Genomic DNA, 20,860 nt, shown 5'->3' with positions numbered 1-20,860 from the left:
TTTTTTTTTTTTTTTTTTTTTTTTTTTTGATTGTTGGCGCTGAGGCTTCTTCATTGGACATTGTACCCAACGCTGGTAGTTGTTGAGGCAAGAGAATGAACTTAACAATACTTGTTTAGTAGATATTTAAGTATGTAAGCCAATAACAACTATGTAGGTGAGAGAAAAAAGTTGTTTAATGAAGAGAATTTCGTGAACAAAACAGAAATGAAGTGTAACACTCACGCACGCGCATGCACACACACACACACACCTAAAGGCACACATATATACATATATATATATATATATATATATATATATCTGTACGAAAGTATATATAGTATACGAAGCAGCATGCTGTGTGTGAATGGTAAAATTGGACTTTGTACCGCGACCCAAACGAAAATTGGACTTTGTACCCATTCACATATGAACTCAACTTAATGCGATTTTCGTTTTTTTCGACGTTTTTTTTTTGTTTGTATTTAATTAGGCGGTTGCCGTGTGTGCGCGACATACACATGCTGCCGCGTGTTAATGGGTTGGTCATACAAGCAGTGTTGCCGTTAATTTGGAATTTGTACATTCGTTACGTATGTCTTATTTATTTTAATAAAAGTGTAATTAAACAGTGTTTGTTGTTAGGCGTCTGAAATTAAATAGCTGCAAATGTATGACTGTATATATTTACACAAGCACACTACGTATGAAGTTTTATTTTCATTTAGTTTGCTATTTTGTTGACACCGTTGACGTTCTTTTCCTGTTTAAAAATTAGTACATTTTTTTATTATTTTGCAACTAAATTAAAGTTTAAGACCTTGAGTTGCATTAATTACTTTTTTCAGACCTGCACAATGAATATATATGTTTGCTAATTGTATGGAGATTAATTGAACATTTTTAAACTGTAAAATATGCTGATAAGAGTCGTGCAAAGCTTAACCCTTTTAGGCCTATAAGTGAAGTGAATAGGAGGTTGTATTCTAAATATGTACATATTAAGTGCTAATTAAACCAACCGTAACGGTTATGAGCTTTGTAATACAAATTACCGTTAATTTATGATTGCCATTTTTTGATCAAGAATAATTGTTATTTTTGGACTTTTGTTTTTTTATTCGATTTTTTTTTTACAGTTTCTTCGATCAATTTTGGACTATTATTATTTACTCGATAAGTTTTTGAACGTAATTTTCAAATTTAGTTCTTTAAGATCATAAAAGATTTAAATCAGCCATAAAAACGTAATCTGCAGCATGTATAGTTAAAAATTTCCGAAAAAAAACATAAATCCAAAATAACAATTATTTTTTATTTGAAAAAAATAAAAATCTCAAAAAATCTATTAAACTGGACCGTTAAATAAAAAACCAAATTTACCGATTATTGGAATAATTTATAGTTGCCATAAAATAAATATATTTTTCAATAGTAGCAAACAGACAGGTATGCAAGTAATTGGAAACGGACAGGTTTTAAAATAGTTGCAAATAGACAGGTATGAAAAAGGTTGGAAACAGAGAAATTTTAAAATATCTAGTTTGGAAACAAATGAAATTTTAAATAGTTGGAAATGGACTACAAAAAAAANATATACATATTTTAATGTAGTTGAAAACAAATGCAGTCGGATAATTCACTTGCTCCTAGGACATCGCCACGTTAATAAAGTAAGTTGCTTGCAAGAAAAAAGGAGGAATTCCAACCACTTGTAGTTCGCAAAAAGGTAATTTTAGATTGCCTTTAAAGTACTTCCATTTCCGACAGGGTCTTGACCACAAAAAAATAAAAATCAAAAAATACCATTTTGCGATGATTTAAAAATAAATATATTGATATTTAACGGTTATTTTCGGTCCATGAATTACAAAAAAATTTTACATATTCAAATTTTTTTATAAATTTCAATTTGAGTTTGTTTGCTTTTTATCGTTTTATCTTTTCAAATTATGTTATATTTTTTATTTACTTTATTTGTATTAAACTTTTTAAATTAGTTTTTTACAGTTTTTCATTTACGTTATTTTTTATTACATCAAATTTTTGTAATTTTTTTAAATATTACAAACAGGCTTTGAATTTTTCAAGAACTCATATATACATATGTACATATCTACATATACACAAAACCTAGCCTAAGTACAAAGTTGGCAACCCTGACCCTACGGTTTCGTTTAATTTTAGTGGGATTTCCATGAGTGCAGCGCGAACACGGACATTGCTTAATGAGTGTGCCGTAACTAACTGCCTGAATGGGCGCATCAGCTCTATTCATGCTTAGATACATACATATGTACATATGAACTAAGGTAAAGAATATTGTTCAACGAATGGGGGCGAGGGGATGCGCAGTTTGTATAGCTAGGCGTAAACCTAATTAACTTTTAATTCAATAGAGTTCAGGCACATGCATGCGCTTCGTGAGTTTCAAACATTAATTGTTCTTATGCCAGCAGGATTTGCGTTTATTTAAAGGCAAATTATTTAATTTTAATTTTACTTTTACTTTTTACTGAAACATTTTTTACAGGTTTGTTTTTTGTGATTAGCAAACGATCGGTAAGTACCAGAGTGAATTGGTCGAAAAAAGTGCCTCGTGCCGTGGTCAATGTGCTATTTTTGAAACAACTTGTGCTTTCAAAAAAGAAAATGAAATAAATTGAATAATTCGAACAAATGCAAATATGTTCATATAAGTACTTTTGCAGGCGCGCTGTTGGTACATATCTAACTACATATAATACATACATACATACATACATAGATCAAACATTAGTATGCATACTGACATATACGTATATATTTTTATTTAATTTAATNCAAGTAAGTACTTTTGCAGGCGCGCTGTTGGTACATATCTAACTACATATAATACATACATACATTAGTATGCATACTGACATATACGTATATATTTTTATTTAATTTAATTATTTTTTAAATAGGTATGAACCGTGTGAAGAGGCATGTGAGCAAAGTTTAAAATTCTACATTTATCACTTTGGTGTCGGCGGCGTCCATATTCGAATTCTTTTGGCATCGAGGTGAGGTTGTCTTGACGTTGGCGGCCTGAATGGGAAACACTACATATGTATACACAATTTACATTGTGGCCATATATTATATACTAATAATGTTTGCTGTATCTCTGAAATATGTCATACACATTTCGATATTGTGTGGTTGTATCCTAGCATATTGTAAATGTAGCACGCGGTTGCCGAGTGATTCCACCAGCTTTTCGAGACAGCGTGAAATCAGTTGTCGTGCATGTAGCAATGTCATTTTAAGTAGTTACGAGTAGTTAAATATTATAAAGTACTCGTACCTATCTATGATTGTTAGCTCGCACACATTGTATGAAAATTGTAAATGAGTTGCAATTTTATAATGTCGCTGAGGTGAAATGCACTGCTGACTGGATGCTTAAGTGTTGCTGATTGCAATCGAATTATAAAACTTATTTTAAATTATGCATTTATTTTTATACATGCATATATGCAAATTTTTTGTTAGATTTCACATTATCTTATATTGCTGATGTAAAATCTGTCTCTTAGAACAGTCAATGAAATTAATAAAAAAATAAATATGTGTGTATGTATGTGTGTAACCTGTCTGAACACACTTTCATCGCTTGTGTGCCAATTCGCACGTCCAGNCATATGTACATCAAAACCTGTCTGAACACACTTTCATCGCTTGTGTGCCAATTCGCACGTCCAGACAATGTTAGTGATTAAGAAAATAATTACAAACCAGTTGATTCTTTTTTTTTAATTTTTGAAAAAAAAAAATCTGAAACGGTTTTAAAATATATTGCAAGCGAAGATTTGCTTAAAACAATCGAGCGATTGCAGGACAAAAGCGATGATAGAACGTTTTTGAATATATTATTTTTGTCTTTTAATGATATCGCCGTTTAATTTTTTGTTTTTTTTCTTAGTTTCTGGCTGTAATTGTTTTTTATTAATTTATTAATTATGCCGCTTTAATGCTCTTTTCGACTACTAAAATTATTATTTTTTTAATTCTTAAATTTCTTAAATTGCTTTTAATTTTTTATTTCCTGCCTTAATTTTTTTTATTTTAACGATGGAATTTTCGAATAATTTATTTATATTTAATGTTTTTAAACTTTATTTGTTATTCCGGCTTTCTCTTTATTTATTTATTGCCGTTTACAATGCACTTTTCGTGTATATACTAAAATTATTTTTTTCCCAAAATTTTTTAAATTTATCTCTACTTTCTTTCCTTTCATTACCATTAACAATGGATTTTTCGAAAAATTAATTTCTTTCTGAACAACTTTTTTTATTCATGCTGTTTTAGGGTATGTTTCCAGCTCTCAGGAAAAACGAAAAATTCATATGAAATGACGCACAAGAAATGGAAAAGAATTTTTTCTTTATCAAAATCTTAAATCATTTTGCATCTCTCAAAAAAAAAATGCCCGTATATCTATTTCTTCTAGAAAATGTATAGCAAAAGCAAAGTGGTTTTTGAAGCAATAGTAATAATGAAAAATATTTCTTGTGATTTTCCTTGAGAGCTGGTTTCTAAGAATAAGGCCATATATTTTTTACCCTTTTACTATTTTAATTTCTTTTTGTAACATAAAATTTGAGTCCCACATAAATTTCGAGACTTTGAAGACTCCAATATTTATTAGAAGCGGGAAAAAAGGTTAAATTTTGCGGAACTGCTATTTTTGCAAAAAGTATGAAATAAAATAGCGTTTATGATGTAATCTAAAAATAAGTAACAAAATGTTCTTTAATGATTTCAGATTAAAAATATTTCGAATTAAGATCGTGATCTGAATAAAAATAAAGCAACGATCTGTTTGAGCATTCTGTTAAAATATTTTTTTATTAAATTTTTTTTATTAAGTATTATCTTTTAAATGAAATTTTATTTTCCTATTTTTTTTAAATTTTTTTTTTATTTAGTTTTTATTTTCCTGTCGTTTTATTACTTTTATATTTTTATTTTACATATATTTTTTATTTTAATTTGAGGCTATAATTACTTTTATGAGAGTATGTGTGTATGTGTGCATGCATTTTTAATTAAAAAACATTTTTTGTAAATACACTTTTTACCTTTTTATGCTGTCTCAATGAACTCTGTCGATTGACGTACATATGAAAATAATGCTGATTGCAGCTACAATATATACGTAATGCATCCAACTTTGAAACAACAACTAGCAACAGTTGGGTCTTATTGAAATAAATTAAAATTTTTTTTTTGTAACTCTTATCAGTGTATTTTTGTACACATATGCATATTTATTTTCCCATAGTTGCCCAGCAACTGATTAATGAGAGCAATTTCATTTGATCGGTTTAATTGTGATTACAATAATCAACTTATATTTAATCACAAGGGCGTAAGTACACTCCCATTAAATATACATATACCCATGTTTTGAATCACGTTTTAAGAAACAAAAAAAAAGAAAAGATTTATATAAATGTACTATGCAAATGTGTTAAGCTTTGATTAATATTTGAATTAAATAATTTCGATAAAAGGGAGAATTAAGTTATGCAAACAAATAAATATACTTTTTTCTCGCGTTTCTTTTTTATATATTTTTTTAACTTTGATAAGAATAGCTTGCGCTTTGTATTTTTATTTTCAGATTTTTTTTTTATGATTTTTTCGTTTATATGTATTCTTTCTCTGACCCATCTATGACCCGGTCAAGGTTCCTGCCATATATAAACACGTGCAATTGACACACCCTTTAGCATAATCGATCTAGAAAAAACGTAGTGACGTAACTAGTGTTGTAGCAAACAGGCCCCTGCATTATTATCTATATGTAAGTCTGCCCGTTTGTCTGTATGTATGAATGCATGCGTGAAATTTGCATGCTTTACTTAAATCGGCTTGTGTAATTTTAGATTTTTAAATTATTCGTACAGGTTGTGCATGTTGCGATTAACGCTGAATTAGCTGGTATATTTTCTTGAAACAAAAAGTTATTGAAAATGTTTGAAAATGCTGCATTTGGAAAGTGAGCAAAAATTGCAAAAGACGCTAGCATAAAAATTTCTTTTTTGTATTGTGTTCATGCATTGTATGGAAGAAAATACGCAATGTCCTTGAAAAAATGCCCTGAAATCAACAGTTACAAAACTGCATAATGAAAATTTTTTTAAGAAATCGAATCGAAAAACTGAAAATTTCGATGAAAATTTCTTGCAGACCTTTTTAATACTCGCTTTCTCATTGCGTTAATTATGTAAATATTAAGTATAACTATTACACCATAAATTATACTATTATTAACACTTGCGAAACAAACAATTACACACAAAAAATGCAGCTCTCAAAGTCCAAGACAATTACGAGTAATAAACCTTCAATTGTGAATCACATAACTTGTAAATGGTCGCCATTATAGCGGGGATTAGGCGAGTTACGAAAATTGCAGGTGGCATAACACCAAATTATGCTAACAGCTAAAATTAATTTATTACTAAGAGCAGATAATCGATTTCTTTGCCTACCATAATTAAATACTTCCCTTATCTCAATACCAATGCTGACTAAGTGAGCTTTAAATCGATTACTTGCGAGGCGGATTACTAATAATATTTCGCATTAATAAACAGATTAATTGAGGCAATTGGAGTTATAAATAATATGTGTGATTAACGAATTGTGGGTGACAAATATTTAATTTAATATTTCTTCGTGATTTGTATTGTTGTTTTTTTTTTTTTGATAAATAATCTACAATTATGCGCCATATCAATGCCAATTCTGCACTGCTTAGCGCAATTACAATATGGCATTGATTAAACGTTGACTAAACCGTTAAAAACGATTAATGCTATTTGTTTTGATATATGTATTTCCGCATAGGTAGGCCGTAAACAGGACAAAACATCGGGCAATATGTATTTGTATGCAGATACTTAGGTTTTTATATATTTACATATGTATGCAAATACGTGCATACATATACATATATGTACATGCGTGCGCGATAACTGCTTTTTTGTGATTTATGGCAATTAAATGGTTGGTAATTGACTTTTCTTATAACAGCGTTAAAGAAAGAACTTTGCGATAAATACGTTTATATAATTAACAAAGAGTACAAAGTCGAAATGGTTATCAGCTAACGGCTATACAAAAAAAGCAAAGCAGCAGGTGTAAACAAAGCAATTTATCGCTGTTAAAGCGAAGCGCACATTGGCGCGATTCTGTCGTTGCGAATACGTTGCGAATTCGGCTGTTAACTTCGAATCCGCAAACGTGCGCACACTTCAGCGATTTTTTCGCGTCGATTTCCGATGTACAATTCACTCAATTTTCCCTTTATTTCGTGTATTTTCGCACTCGGCGTGCCCAAATCGTACAAAATACTATTATTACGAACGTTTTTATTAGTTTTTGTACATTACACGTTTTTTTTTCTTTGCCTTTATTGCTGTGACACCTTTCTTCTTCTTCTTTGACGCCTTCAAAACGCTGCAAGCCGCGTTTCGAACGCGTCAATAGAGAAGAACATTGAATGTTCGAAAAATTCGCAGCGACGGAATCGTGCAAGTGTGCGCTAGCGCATTAAAATGTATGGGTAGCATTGTTGTAATTTTTGGGCTTGCGGATTCGCAACGACAGAATCGCGCCAATGTGCGCTTCGCTTTATGCAAGGCAAATAAGTACTTCTATCTATACATACATACATACATATTTATGTACATAGGTAGATTATGTGGACAGACATGGTGCTTATCAATACTTTCTACACCTACCAAATTTCTTAATAACCAAAGCGTTGATAACGAGCAATGTGCTATGCGTAGAAAAAACGATTGTAAAAATATCGCTAACGAGTAAACAAAGTCAATAAATTCAGTTCATTATGAAATTAACAGTAATGGTGCTATCAGTAATTACCAAAAAATAATAATAGATATGTATAAAAAAAATAATAATAATAATGATGATCATTAAGGTTGAAATGAGTTTAAGTGTTCTTAAGTGAACCTTGCGCTAAATTGAAAAATTCGATGCTTAGCGCGTAGAAAAGTGAAATGACATTGTACAGTTGAATGTCCGTTAAAAAGGATGTGCGTTAATCTCTTAGTCGATATGCATACATTAACATATTAAATACATCCATATGTACGTGTAAAATCGCAATAAAGGAAATAACTTTTTTTTTGCGTTCATTAAACTCGTAACAGCACAAAGTACTGTGCGATGATTACTTAAACAAATATGACAGTTTTTTAACATTTTCCTTTTTTATTTAAACATTAAATATATGTACATACTCATATTGGTAAGGCGATTATCATTGCAAATACTTACTGCATATTTAGATATTTGTGTACATATTCTGCGCAGTTTCTAAAATTGAAGTATCTATTCTCTATATACTTATGTATGTAAATATGTGTGGGCGTGCACGTACTCCAAGTAAAGGCCTTCTTAAATACATTACTCGAGGTTTATTTGTCAGTTGCACTCCAAATAGTTTTCCAGTTGCTGATAACCACTGTGCTCTTTCTTAGGCGATGAAGTCATTTCAGCTGGAAAGACTACACACAGATTACCTTGTGGTTAGCGCAAAATGTGCTAGGTGTTAAATTCTATGCCACTCGTATCAGTAAAATTTTAATTACTTTTGAAATTTGAAAAAAAAAAACCGTTGGGTACAAAAGTTTTCGAGATAATGAAATTAAAAACGAATATAACGAGAAAAAACTCAGCGACCCAGTTTTTTATATACTAGCAAAAATATAACAAAAAAAGATCGATAAAAGATATCGCATAAAATTATCGATTAAAGTCATATCGAACTTTTATTTTACCTTGGAAATTTTAATTAAAATTATATACAGCTATATTTTAATACAAAATTAACGAAAAAATTTAGTGTAAAAAATGTTTAAATGTCAAAAAACTTTGACTTTTTTTTCAAATTTTTTGGTCTCTAAATTTCAAATATTGCTAATTCTTTTCATAAAAATTTTTTATTTTGAAATGTTAATATTTACTTTATTTTTATTTTTTAGTAACCTTTTTTCTTTATTTTTATGCACATTTGTACATACATATGTTTGTATAAAAATTAATTAATTAATTGAAAAAATAAACGATAAAAATATAAACATTTATTTATTTAAATTTTTATGCATAATTGTATAAAAAAACCTATGTACTACAGGTTCACACTGGACGTGCTCCATTTTTTTTTATAATTTTAAGTGTTACAAGAAGAGTCCTTCAGAAAAGTATATGTATGTATGTATGTATACATACTAGATACTATTTTACTGCAAATTTTGTTACGTCCTATATTTAGACATACATAATTATTAAAACATACATATTAAAATAAAATTTTCTAAAAACCGCGTACATCTTTTTGGCGGTTAGGGCACGATATTATGCTTCATATTGGGCTAGAATTTCTTGCTAAAATCTTGGCCAGTTGTCTGTCTTGACCGCGTGAGAAGCGAGTAAGCATCTCAATTTTTATTTTTTATTTTTTTATTTTTATTTATTTTTTGTTATAAGTATTAGTCATGTACACAGTAGGCACAAGTTTCTGCTTTAATTATATCAGTACGGGTACTAAGCTGAACTTATGTATATCAATTTATTTTAAATTCAATTTATTTGCCGGGTATGTGTACATAAAAAGAGGCACATTTTTACATAACAAATACGCTTTTAAATGCATACATATATATGTATTAGATATTTACAGTTACCGTGCGTTCGAAAACATTTCCTACATACATACATATGTATATGCACTGCTCGACTTTAACTTAGCACCCTTAGAATAAACAACATAAAAAAGTCGAACAAAAATTGATAAGACCAAACAACTAAATAATCAACAAGTAGCTGTGATTTTTTTATTTGTTTACAAGCTTATAAACTTACATACCTACATAAGAATGTTTTTATATTACATACATACATACATACATATGTCTATACTGCTCACTAAACACATTTTATTGCTGTGTTTTCGAAAACACCAAAATGAACTTTAAACAGGTGTAGTGGACAATGAATGACAAGTTTGCCCTTTGGACATACATATGTATGTACATATGTATGTACGAGTAAGAAAGCAAGAACCAACAAAACTAACAACCAGAATACGCGAAGTTAGTGCAATATCGATGCAGCAAAGTATCAACAACAACAACATCAACAACTGCAGCAGCATTAATGGCAACAGCAAAGCACAGAGTACTAAGTAGGAAGAAGCGGCTTTCCTGCGTTAAATCAATGACTTATTGCTTATGAATAAGTGCATATGTATATATAGAAATATGTATGTAAATGCCTTTATATCTATACATACCATGTATGCGCTTTATTTACTTCTTGCTTTTTTCTTTACTGCGGTTGCCACTGAATGACGAATATGCGGCAAAGTGTTTTGTTGCGTAGGTCATTGCGAAAACCGATATGTATGCGGTGGGTGCGGTGCATGTAGCTGCGATGCGTTGCGGTGCAACACAATACACAGCGGCAGATAGTGAAGCAACAGAAAAAATATATGAAGAAAATGTATGTAGGTATGTATATAGTAAGAAAAAAAATTAGTTTGAGCTGACCAACTGAATGAATGAGTATGGGGAAGGTAAGTTATGAAAGTCAAAAAATAAATCGCTACAACACAAACACGCACCTTTTCGAGGCACTCCTGTCCGATTGCCTTCGTATCCCATTTGACCGCTAATTGTGTGCCGTTCGGCAGATTGACAATGCACCACATTTTGACTAAATTCGCCGCCTTTGCGTTGCAATAGCTGTGGTATATGGAGTTGCAGCAGCCGACGCCAGCCTTTCACTTTGTTATGGCTAACTTTTTTGCTTTTATTTTTAAGTATTTTATAGTTTCTTGTTTCGTTTTCACGAATTGTGACACTTTTTGGCGTATCCTTTTGGTGTTTTTTTTTTTTGTTTGCTTGCTCGCGCTGTTCACGTGCAATTTACGTGAATTCTACCCGTCTTGCAAACACTTATACGGATATGAAAAACTGGATTTTAAGTAGCGTTTTGTGCATGTACATACATACGTATGTTTATACGTAGGTATTTTTTATGTACGAGTAGCTGCGCGCACAAAAGGCAGACCTGTTTTTTTTTATTGTCTTTTTTTCTTCACGGCTGAAATATGCGAATACTTCGTATTTATTTAGACTCGTTGGGTTCTACATAAAATGTATAAATATTCGAAAAATGTATTTGAGTTCAATAGCTTTTTAATTTTTTTTTAACTTTATTTACAGCGATTTCTGTACTTTTTTGTAACACTTTAAATTTTTGTTTTAGCATTCAAAATGCCTTTAATTTCATGTACATATGCTTCTTTGTATGTGGGTTGGGTGGTAGTAGTATTTAGTACACCTGCGTTTTGCGAACGCCGCTCACACAACTGTATTGCTTGAAATTCGCGTAGCGATTGAACGTTTTCCGTTTGCAACAACCAACAAAACACCAACCAACCAACCAACCAACCATACAATACAATACAGACCTGCCGGGGCTGCTGTCTGTTGCCTCTCCGATAGAAAGTCACCGACGACGTTGAAACCGAAATGCAAAAAATACAACAAAAACAAAGTATAAAATAAATGAAATGACAAAAAAAAAGAAAATACCGCATACAAACATGGAATTACGAGTTGTATTAACCAAGCACATACTCAAGAATGATAGAATACAAGATTGCGCCGATCGGAGAGGATTTTTGAGAATAACTTGTGTGTGACGTCACACTGGTGCAATTGCGAGAGAGAAATGCCAAAACATGAGCAAGAATGGAAGGTCGGTGTTATGCAGACAAACTTTTGTTTGCCAAATTAAATGGCGGCTGCTTAGTTTGCTCGGAGGTGGTTATGTCGAGTTTGGCACAGGGTTGCACGTTCATTATGGTTTTCATGGCTATTGCCAACACGAAATGAGAATTTCAGATGTACACAACGCGCAAAATTTAAAATTTTTGTATATGACAACACCGAATTTGCTGCAGTTTGACCAAACAAAATTAGTTTGCTGTGAGAGTCGCCAAACTCGCTCTCTCCGAGTTTGCTGCAACAACAATTGCACGCAGTTTGCCAAACAAAATTTCTGCATAACACCGACCGAAGAAGAAGAAAAAATGTTGCAAGGAAAACGTAAACAAGTTGCACCAGTGTGACGTCATGCAAACAGCGATTCTGTCAAATTCGTTAAGAGAGGAATAGCGGTCCGAGATCGGCGCAACCTTTGTATTCTCTCAATCGTGGCACATACTCATACATACATACATACCTATTAGGGTGCCCAACGAAAAAGGTTTTTTTTTTCAAGACCCTACCCCCTAATTTCCTTCCTTTTTATGAGAAATATTATATTATTATGTTTATAGATTTTTTTTAAATCATTTAGAGGTCGCGACGTGTCATTTTAGGTCAGAAAGTACGGTTTTGTAGATTTATCAGTTTTTGAATGACTAGTTTTCATTCAATTTTAAACGATCGAATATATTGTGAGAATAGAATTTATATTTATAGGCCTTTAAAAAAGAGCGATTGTATATACCAATTTTGAATAAATATTAATGAATTCCTTAGCCGCATATTTCAAGGCTGTATTTAAGAAAAGTCGTCTAACTTTGACAATTTTTATGCGATTGCAATAAGTGTGGTATCACTTTATTTGAAAATAGATTTAATTTTTGAAATTTAATTTAAATTTAATTTTTAATTTGCCCTATGAAAAATCCTGACAATCCAAGACTGACAATTATGATACATCATTTTAAAGGCCTATACATCCTCTTATCACAACATGTTCGATCTTTAAAATTGAATGAAAACTAGTCGTTCAAAAACTGATAAATCTACAAATCCGTACTTTATGGCCTAAAAAGACACGTCGCGACCTCGAAATGATTTAAAAAAAAATCTATGAAAATAGGCAATAATATTTTTCATAAAAAGGAAGTAAATTAGGGGGTAAGGTCTTGAATTAAAAAAAAAAAATGTTTTCAATGGCCACCCTAATGCATATACGGCAGGCACAAAATAGGCAAAGCTGAGCGCCAAACAATGGAGCATATGCCGCCAACATTTCCGTACTGCTCCGGGGAGAAAAGCGCTGGCCAATGCGATAAGTGAGCTGAGCACTGCAGCTATATCTCTGAGATACACGCACACACACCCACCGTGCAAGGTGCTCCGGGGCAGTGCGCTGGGTCTGAAGCTCTTCTTTCAATAGTTTGTCTGTGTTCTGAAACATTTAAGAGCACGCTGTTATTGTTTATTTAAGAGCAACTTGGTTGCGGACGTCCCGCTGCGATCCATCTGATCCAAAAACAGCTGTCTTGCAACTCAACATTTTTGTAGTCGCTACGGGGATTGCTTGATAAATGCTGCATATTTATGCTTGTTGCTATTTTTCGCGCCTTTTTTTATGTGAAATGCATATCTATCTAAATGTATTAACGGAAAAACGTAATAATGCTAACAACACCGATAACGAAAATTATAGCGATAAAATATCGACAACATCGAAAACGAAAGTGGTGGCGATAAAGATAAGACAATCGTAATGTAAAAAACGATATTAAGGATAACAATAAAATCGATATGATAATATAAAAATACAAATAACGACTCCGATAACGAAAGACATAATTATATCGATAACAATAGCAATAGTATCGTTCAAAATATTGATTTCGATAACTTTATGTATAAGTTTATATGTATAAGTTTAAATATGCCATAACTTTGTTTGTTAATTTTATTGGAAAACGCTCATTAATAATACGCTCATAACGATAACACTATCGACAGCGTTAGCGATATCGATAAAGAAAATGATAACGATAACAAAACATGCTTCTTTATTGTGCTTCACGACCAGCGAAAATCAGTTTAGAAATGAGGAATTAGTAGCATAAAAAATTAGCGTACATTCGAAGTTTATTCAAATTATAATCTACCAAGTTTTTCAGAAAAATCTGACAAATAAGCAAACCAAAGATCCCCTGGCTCCCAATTTGTGGTTACGTCACACTTGAATAGCCCCATCGCAGTCAGAAAATGTATTTATCGATATCGTTATCGACGTACACGTGGTTTTGACACAGGGATAAGTGTATTTAACTGATATCTTGTAATTTTTTGTCTTTTATTTTAGTTTTTTTCGAGCACATTTCATTTTGGGAGTTTTGATCGAAAACTGACAACCGTTTAATATCAAGATTTTTATTTTTTCGACAAACTTTAAACGTTATTTTGTGATTATTCTCTGATTTTTTTCGATCAAAATGTAATCCTTATTTTGGATTTTTTTACCCACTTCAAAAAGATGAGGAGGTTATCATTTCGTCGGAATATTTTATTTTTTATTTTTGTATACATATATGTAACCGCATAACTTGGGTTTAGGTCCGATCATGAAGAAATTAACGGTACTCCTAAATTTTTAAATGAGAATTAAAGTCTTTATTATGTTTCGATCATTTTTGGCCATTAAAATCTAAGAAATTAAATCTGATAATAACGGTTACAATATGATCGAGCGATCATATTAGTAGCTTAATAGCTAGGGCTTTAAAATATCTCGACACCTGCGCCACCTAGCGGATTAATTCATCTTTCAAATTGCATTACCATCAGGTTGTATGCAAAGTTTGAAGTTTCAAGTCTCTAGTTATCGGGAAATTGGTAAAAGTTGATTGCAAGATTTGATTACACAAAGGTGAAACCTAATAAAAGCTTGAAAATTTAAATTTGTTGCCTTTTAAAGTAAATATTAGGTTCGTTCGCGTAGCTGTTAATTGTTCATGTTTAACCAAAACTTACAAGTTTTTGCGTTCGCGTACGCAAAAAACTTGCAAAGTAGGGGAAATTGAGAGAGCAAAGTGACATTTCATTTTGAGGGGAAGCTGCTGGATTCTGCTGGAAAAATTTTTGCCAACAGCAATTTGCCAACAGGAAAACAGCTGATCAAAAACAGCTGGTTGGCATTTACGCAAATCACAAAATTGAATTTGATGGTTTGGAAGTTAAAAATTACAAAATGCGACTAATTAAACTTGTAAGAAGTAAGTAGTTATTTGTTTAATCAATAAACTGTGCCAGGATGCCACTTTGTAATGAGTTTTCGTACGTTTTAAATTTTACACTTTTGAATGTAAACAAAAATTATATCAGCTGTTCGTCTAACTTGCAAGTTTCTGCAAATTTTCTGTTCGCGTACTATTTTGGATATTTCTCTCTTGTGAGCGAACAGATGACATTTCGCCGGAATTTGGCAGTTGGTTGGTATCTGTTGGAGATTTTAAACGAACGCACCTATTGTGTTATAGTATAACAATTGCAATTTAGGAAAATTTAGGTTTTTATACTTATTGGGCCACCCTCGTACTTGAATAACAAATGATGTACGATATATGTTGAAGAGGCAATTTACGTTTGAAGTGAATGGTAAAATGTCACGTACCACATGTTAGTACTTTTAAACTTGTATATAAGTATATTTATCTGAGTGCGGCAAGCGTCGATGCAACAGAATCGTAAAAAAACGTCATCCGCCACGTTTCTGTGTAAATGAAATGACTGTAATTATTTATCTACTTCTCCACTCACAGTGACTCATAAAAATGTACATATGTTCATATTTAAGGTTTCGGGAGAAAAAATTATTTTAACAGTTGCAGAAAAATTTATAAAGAAATGAAAATACATATATACACTGTCGGAAAAAAGTATTGGCAGTTCCTATTCTAATGTTTTTCCGCTATTTTTTATAAACATATGGTTCATTCTACAACAAAAAATCATAAAAATATATTTTCTAAACTTTATGCAAAACTCGCGAAAATTCAATAAATTTTCAATTTTTTAATCAGGTTTTTTCGAATTTTCTTGGGTATGCAGTTTTGTAGCCCATTAAATTCTAGTATAGAAAATGCAAGTACGTAGTTAAAAATTGTATTCATTTTTCAGATTTTTTTTAAAGGTGTTTTGCATTTTTTCCATATAAAGTATTTCCGATTTTTTTTTTTGTTAAGAAAGAGACTGCGTGAAAAAATTGCCAAAAATCAACGGCAATTCGTAGCTACTTAGAACTTCTACTTTATTACAATAAAGTTGATTTGGGCTGCAAATCTGCATACTCAAAAAAATTCTAAAATTCTGATTAAAAAATTTAAAATTTGCTTGAAAATTTTATGAATTTTCGCGAATTTGGCACAAAGTTTAGATATCATATTTTTATGTTTTTTTTTTGTTGTAGAATGAACCATATTTTTATAAAAAATTGTCGGAAAAATATTACAATAAAAATTTGTGCATATATTGTAAAAAAGCAGCTGTGCCAATACTTGTTGCCGGCAGTGTAAGTACATTGGGTAATACATTTTTGTGTTATAACATTATGCATATTCCAGCGTTAATGCGAAATGCAATTGCAACCATGCAAAGTGTCAAATTGCAAAATTTTATCAACAACACAGCCGAAAATCTTGCAGCAGTCATTGCATTTCACTCTATACGAACCATAAGCAAATGCAATGACTAAAGCGTGATTTTCGGGTGTGGTGTTGTTGATAAAAGTTTGCAATTTCACATTTTGCATCGTGGCAAATGCATTTCGCATTAACGCCTGAATAACCCTATTGGCACTGAGATGCTGAGCTCACTTAATGTGCGTGATCAACTTGTTGGTAAAAGAAATAGTATTTCAAAAAAATAGTTATTGGTTTGAAATTAGAGGGCTGATGAGTTAGAAAGATGCAAAATGGTATGAATTGTAATGCCTGATTTCCTCCACTGGGCACTAAATGACATCAATTCCTTTTTTTGCAAAAATTGGCATTAAGTTCCTTTCCTTTAAAAATGCCAGTTTAAATTGTGACAATTTTTGGTAACTTCAATGCCTAGACACTACTTCGTTTCAATTTAGTTAAGCCTATATTGTGTTTTTTTATTTATTATTTAAAATATTATGAATCACTGTAATAAACAGCACTTACCTTCATCTCCTTAAATTTACGCGCGGTTGTATGTATGTATGTATGTCTACAGTTGCATGTGACAGCTCGCACGTTTTCCACATACGACCTTTAAACGTGTTGTGCTTTTTGCCATTATTAATGCTCTTGTTCTTTATGCTGCAACAAACAAATCCAATTAGTTGTGTAAATGCGCCGTTACGCTAAGTTTTTGTGATCTTATTAACATTACCTTTGTCTAATTTTTCAGTTCAATTGGTAATCAGGTGAATGCTGATTTTAACCCTATATTTAATTTTCACAAGTTGGTGACTTAAGGATGGCGAAATGGGGGGATAATAGACCCTGTCGGAAAAATCAACAAAAAAAAAATGATTAGCCTTTTTTTAACTTGTAAAATTATTTTTTTTATAACAATACTTTAGTTTCGAAAGTTATGCCAAATTTTCAGTTGAAAGATGCTATGGGAAAACGTAATTAGTGACTATTTTTATTACTTTATTAAGTAATGGCACAAGTTAAGGCACATCAAACAGGTAGTAGCATTAGGGTAAAAACCACATTTGCGTGAATTTTGTTGTTTCTTCTGGTATCGAAGATGTCAAAAAAAAATAAATAAAAAATAAAAAATTTAAATTGGAAAAAACAAAAATTGTTGCAACTTTCTTTAAATTTATTTGCTTCTCGAAGCATTGATCCCTCCTTTTCCAAGTAATCAGCGGTTGTGCTGCTGAGTTGGGCGAACTTTCCAAAAGCTGCTATTCAATCGCTTGTTTTGCATAGAAAAAGGTTTCACATGCAAATAGATTTTAGCAATTTATAATATATGTGATATTGTGTGCCACTAATGTTTATTTATTTATTTTTAGGAATTTTAAATTGAAATACAGTTCATTCTCCAACAAAACTCATATAAAGTTTAAAAGTTTTAACAAGACTACAAAAAAACGCAACACATTTTCAGAAACTCAGAGAATGCCCCTATTTTGTTTATCCCTTATATGGAAGCAAATGTGACAAAAAAAATACTAAAAAATCAACGGTGACTTTTAACCACTTGATACTTGCACATTATGAGACTGAAATTGAATGGACTATAAAATGGGCGAAAAACTTCCAACACTTCTGAGAAAAAAGTTTGAAATTTGGGTGAAAATTTATTACGTTTTATTGTGGTCTTTTAAAAAGTTTAAAACTTGGTTGTATATAAGCTTCGTTAAAGAGTGAATTAAACATAAGTGGAAAACAATATCACTTTGGTATAGGGGTGCTATAGATATGTTCAATACTGTATATTCTGTTAGCTTGAACTAAGTTTCTTCTGACAAAGAAAAGTCAGTCGTTGGTTGACCCTACAATCTTCTGGAAACTACAGTATTTCCCGATTAATTGAACCCCTAACGACCACTTAGTATCTAATGATATTAGCATTGACTACCAGCTTCTATTGTAGGAAACGTTAATGTTAAGTATGTATAAGAGATGGGCGCGGGACTAAACTCTCTATCGCGACATTCAATTTTTAGCTACCGAACCCGCCCTTTCCTATCACTTATTAAAATTTGCATGGCTTTGAAACTAATTTTAAATAATATACTAATATACGTATGTATTAAGGTGGTCCAAAAAAAGTAAAGTCGGAATTTTAATGCCGCCACACCTTGGATTGTTCTATACCGAGAAATATACCCCCATTTTTTATTTTGAAATCAAAAAATATGCTCAAAGCTTCCCATGTATTTTATATGAAAAAAACCAGCTTTTCGTAGAAATGATATAGAATTCTTGAAAATCCTTATTTTTCGATCGGAAAACTCTGGTTCTCTTCTGGAGACTTCCAATAATAATATGCAAATGTTTATTTAACCATTTTTTATTACTAAAGATTTTTTATTAGTTCTTCCATTGCACTTTCTGGGAGTTTTGACGGACCTATAAAAAAAGTTATCATGAAAAAAATGTTTAAATAAACAATTGGGTATTATTACAGGGAATCTCCTGAAGAGAAACAGAGTTTTCCGAACAACAATCCTAGTGGGTGGCGGCTTTAAAATTCCGACTTTACTTCTTTTTGGGCCCTCCCTATTTAATATGTATGCATTTTTTCTCGAATTTCGGCATACTGAAAGATATGGCATCTTTAGTGCTAATTTCATATAACGTTTTTTAGGAAGATTTCCAGAAGTTGCGGATTTAGTCGGGAGTGGTGGGAAAGGTTTTGTTTCCCGTTCCGCACGCAACTTTTTAAAGAACTTCCTGTTACCGCCCATCGCGAACATTTTGAAATTGCTACCGTGGGAATCGAAATCCCGCCCCATCTCTGGTATGTATACATGGGAAATAACTAACCTTGTTTAATTTTATTGGTACATACATATGTGTGTATGTATCCGCTGCATTCACTAAACCTGCCACCAGCTCAATTGCTCGCAGTTCCAGAGATTTGGGAAATGCAATTACTAGTTTAAGAGTAGCAGAAAGTTCCCGCTCAAGCATGACCACCCTATGCGTAAGGATTACAAAATCAAAATTTGTTTTAAGGCAAAGTAAAACATTCCAACTTACCTTACGCAGTTGAGATGAGGTGGTGAAAATAATCTCTGTTACATAAATTGCGAGCCGGCTCTCGCTCTCTCTCTCTGTTCCTTTCCCCCCATAAAGCACAGCACACTCCCTGCACCCGCTCTAACTATTTGTATGATTGCCACTTTTCTCCTTATCCGTAATGTTCACTCTGAGCTGGCCAATACCATATCGTATAAGACCGTCTTTGCGCCGCAAAGCTTCTAAAGATTGTGCACCAACTGCGATCCACAAATCTTTGCCGTTACCTTTTTCACGCGGTCGACCACTAGCGATTGTCCAGTCGTCAGGCATAACATCAGCATTTTGTTTCTTAATTAGCGCTAAGACCGTGGCATCGTCTACTATAGGTGGTGGAATCCAAACGCGCACATGCGTACGCGCTGACATCTCTAACAAGGGTACAATTTCCACATTTGCGTTAGGCCAAAGTTCACCTTGACTACGGATGAAGTTCGTTAGGAAGTGCAGCGCCTCCTCATTGCCACAACCGATCACCTTCATGCCATTTTGCCATCTGACACCATCATACATGCCAACGTTGGAGTTGTTGGTGCGTTCCATTTCAACAAGGAGGCCTCGCATAATCTGCGCTTCTAGAAGCCACCAATTTTCCGTGGAAATCTTTCCCTCTGGATGATTGCGATCCATAATCATTACCTGAAGTTCAGGCGCAGTGTGAAAGGCTGGCATTTTCTTTTTCCGCTTCGATTCGGGCGACTGGTTGTCGTTTGAAGTTTTTCTTTTGGACATAACTTCTGTTGAAGGTGTTGCACTGGCGGCTGACGCAGCACGCGATGTCGACGGCCTTTCATTGTCCATTCGCGGAAGCGGTGGCTGCACTGTTGCTGCCTTCTTGGAAATAGAAACAGGCTTGGGATTTCCTGCAACATTCTTATGCATATCTGTATTTTGGGCATTTTTGGGGTCCGCAGAAGGGGGTGGCACATCATTCGCGACTTCCAGTTCCTTCTCACTTTCATATCGCCGCACAATGTACGCATGCTTCTTTTGTAAAGCCTTTTCTTTTGCAGCCAGAGTGGTAGGATCGCGTTCCTTCAGTTTCGCTAGGTAGCGACGTGAGCTTTTATAACCCATCTTTTTTTTGCGTCTCAATTCACCAATGTCGACCGATTTCTTATCAACCATACACGAATGTGTGGGGTTTTGAATATCCTGCGCGGTCGATTCGTAACTCATCGAATAATTTGCCGCAGTAGCTCGCCGTTCATACAAGCCTGAGGCAAACACTTGTCTGAACGGGACATCAGTAGCTAG

At 32.6% G+C, this 20,860-nt stretch overlaps 1 protein-coding gene across 7 annotated transcripts in view; it reads right to left on the bottom strand.

The window, feature by feature from the left end:
* dnr1 (E3 ubiquitin-protein ligase defense repressor 1) overlaps positions 1-19,929 on the bottom strand; it is a 26,840-nt gene extending 6,911 nt beyond the window's left edge. The window contains exons 1-3 of one of the 7 annotated variants that reach the window (XM_017622381.1): positions 19,565-19,684; positions 19,495-19,502; positions 19,349-19,431 (exon numbers count right to left, since the gene is read on the bottom strand). In XM_017622381.1, coding sequence (XP_017477870.1) covers positions 19,349-19,431; position 19,495 — 84 coding nt within the window. In that variant the 5' untranslated portion in view covers positions 19,496-19,502; positions 19,565-19,684. Of the gene's footprint in view, positions 1-10,675; positions 11,257-17,016; positions 17,159-17,231; positions 17,345-19,348; positions 19,503-19,564 lie in introns of those variants that run through there. The other 6 variants (XM_017622383.1, XM_017622386.1, XM_017622382.1 and 3 more) reach the window with 6 other exon arrangements.
* Positions 19,930-20,860: the final 931 nt, after the last annotated feature.

This window comes from Rhagoletis zephyria, unplaced genomic scaffold (assembly GCF_001687245.7).
Source record: "Rhagoletis zephyria isolate East Lansing unplaced genomic scaffold, Rhagoletis_zephyria_1.1 Rzeph_scaffold_02778, whole genome shotgun sequence".
Classification (NCBI taxonomy): Eukaryota; Metazoa; Arthropoda; class Insecta; order Diptera; family Tephritidae; genus Rhagoletis; species Rhagoletis zephyria.
Note: the sequence above shows the minus strand (reverse complement) of the source record. Positions and strands in the feature narration are given on the sequence as shown.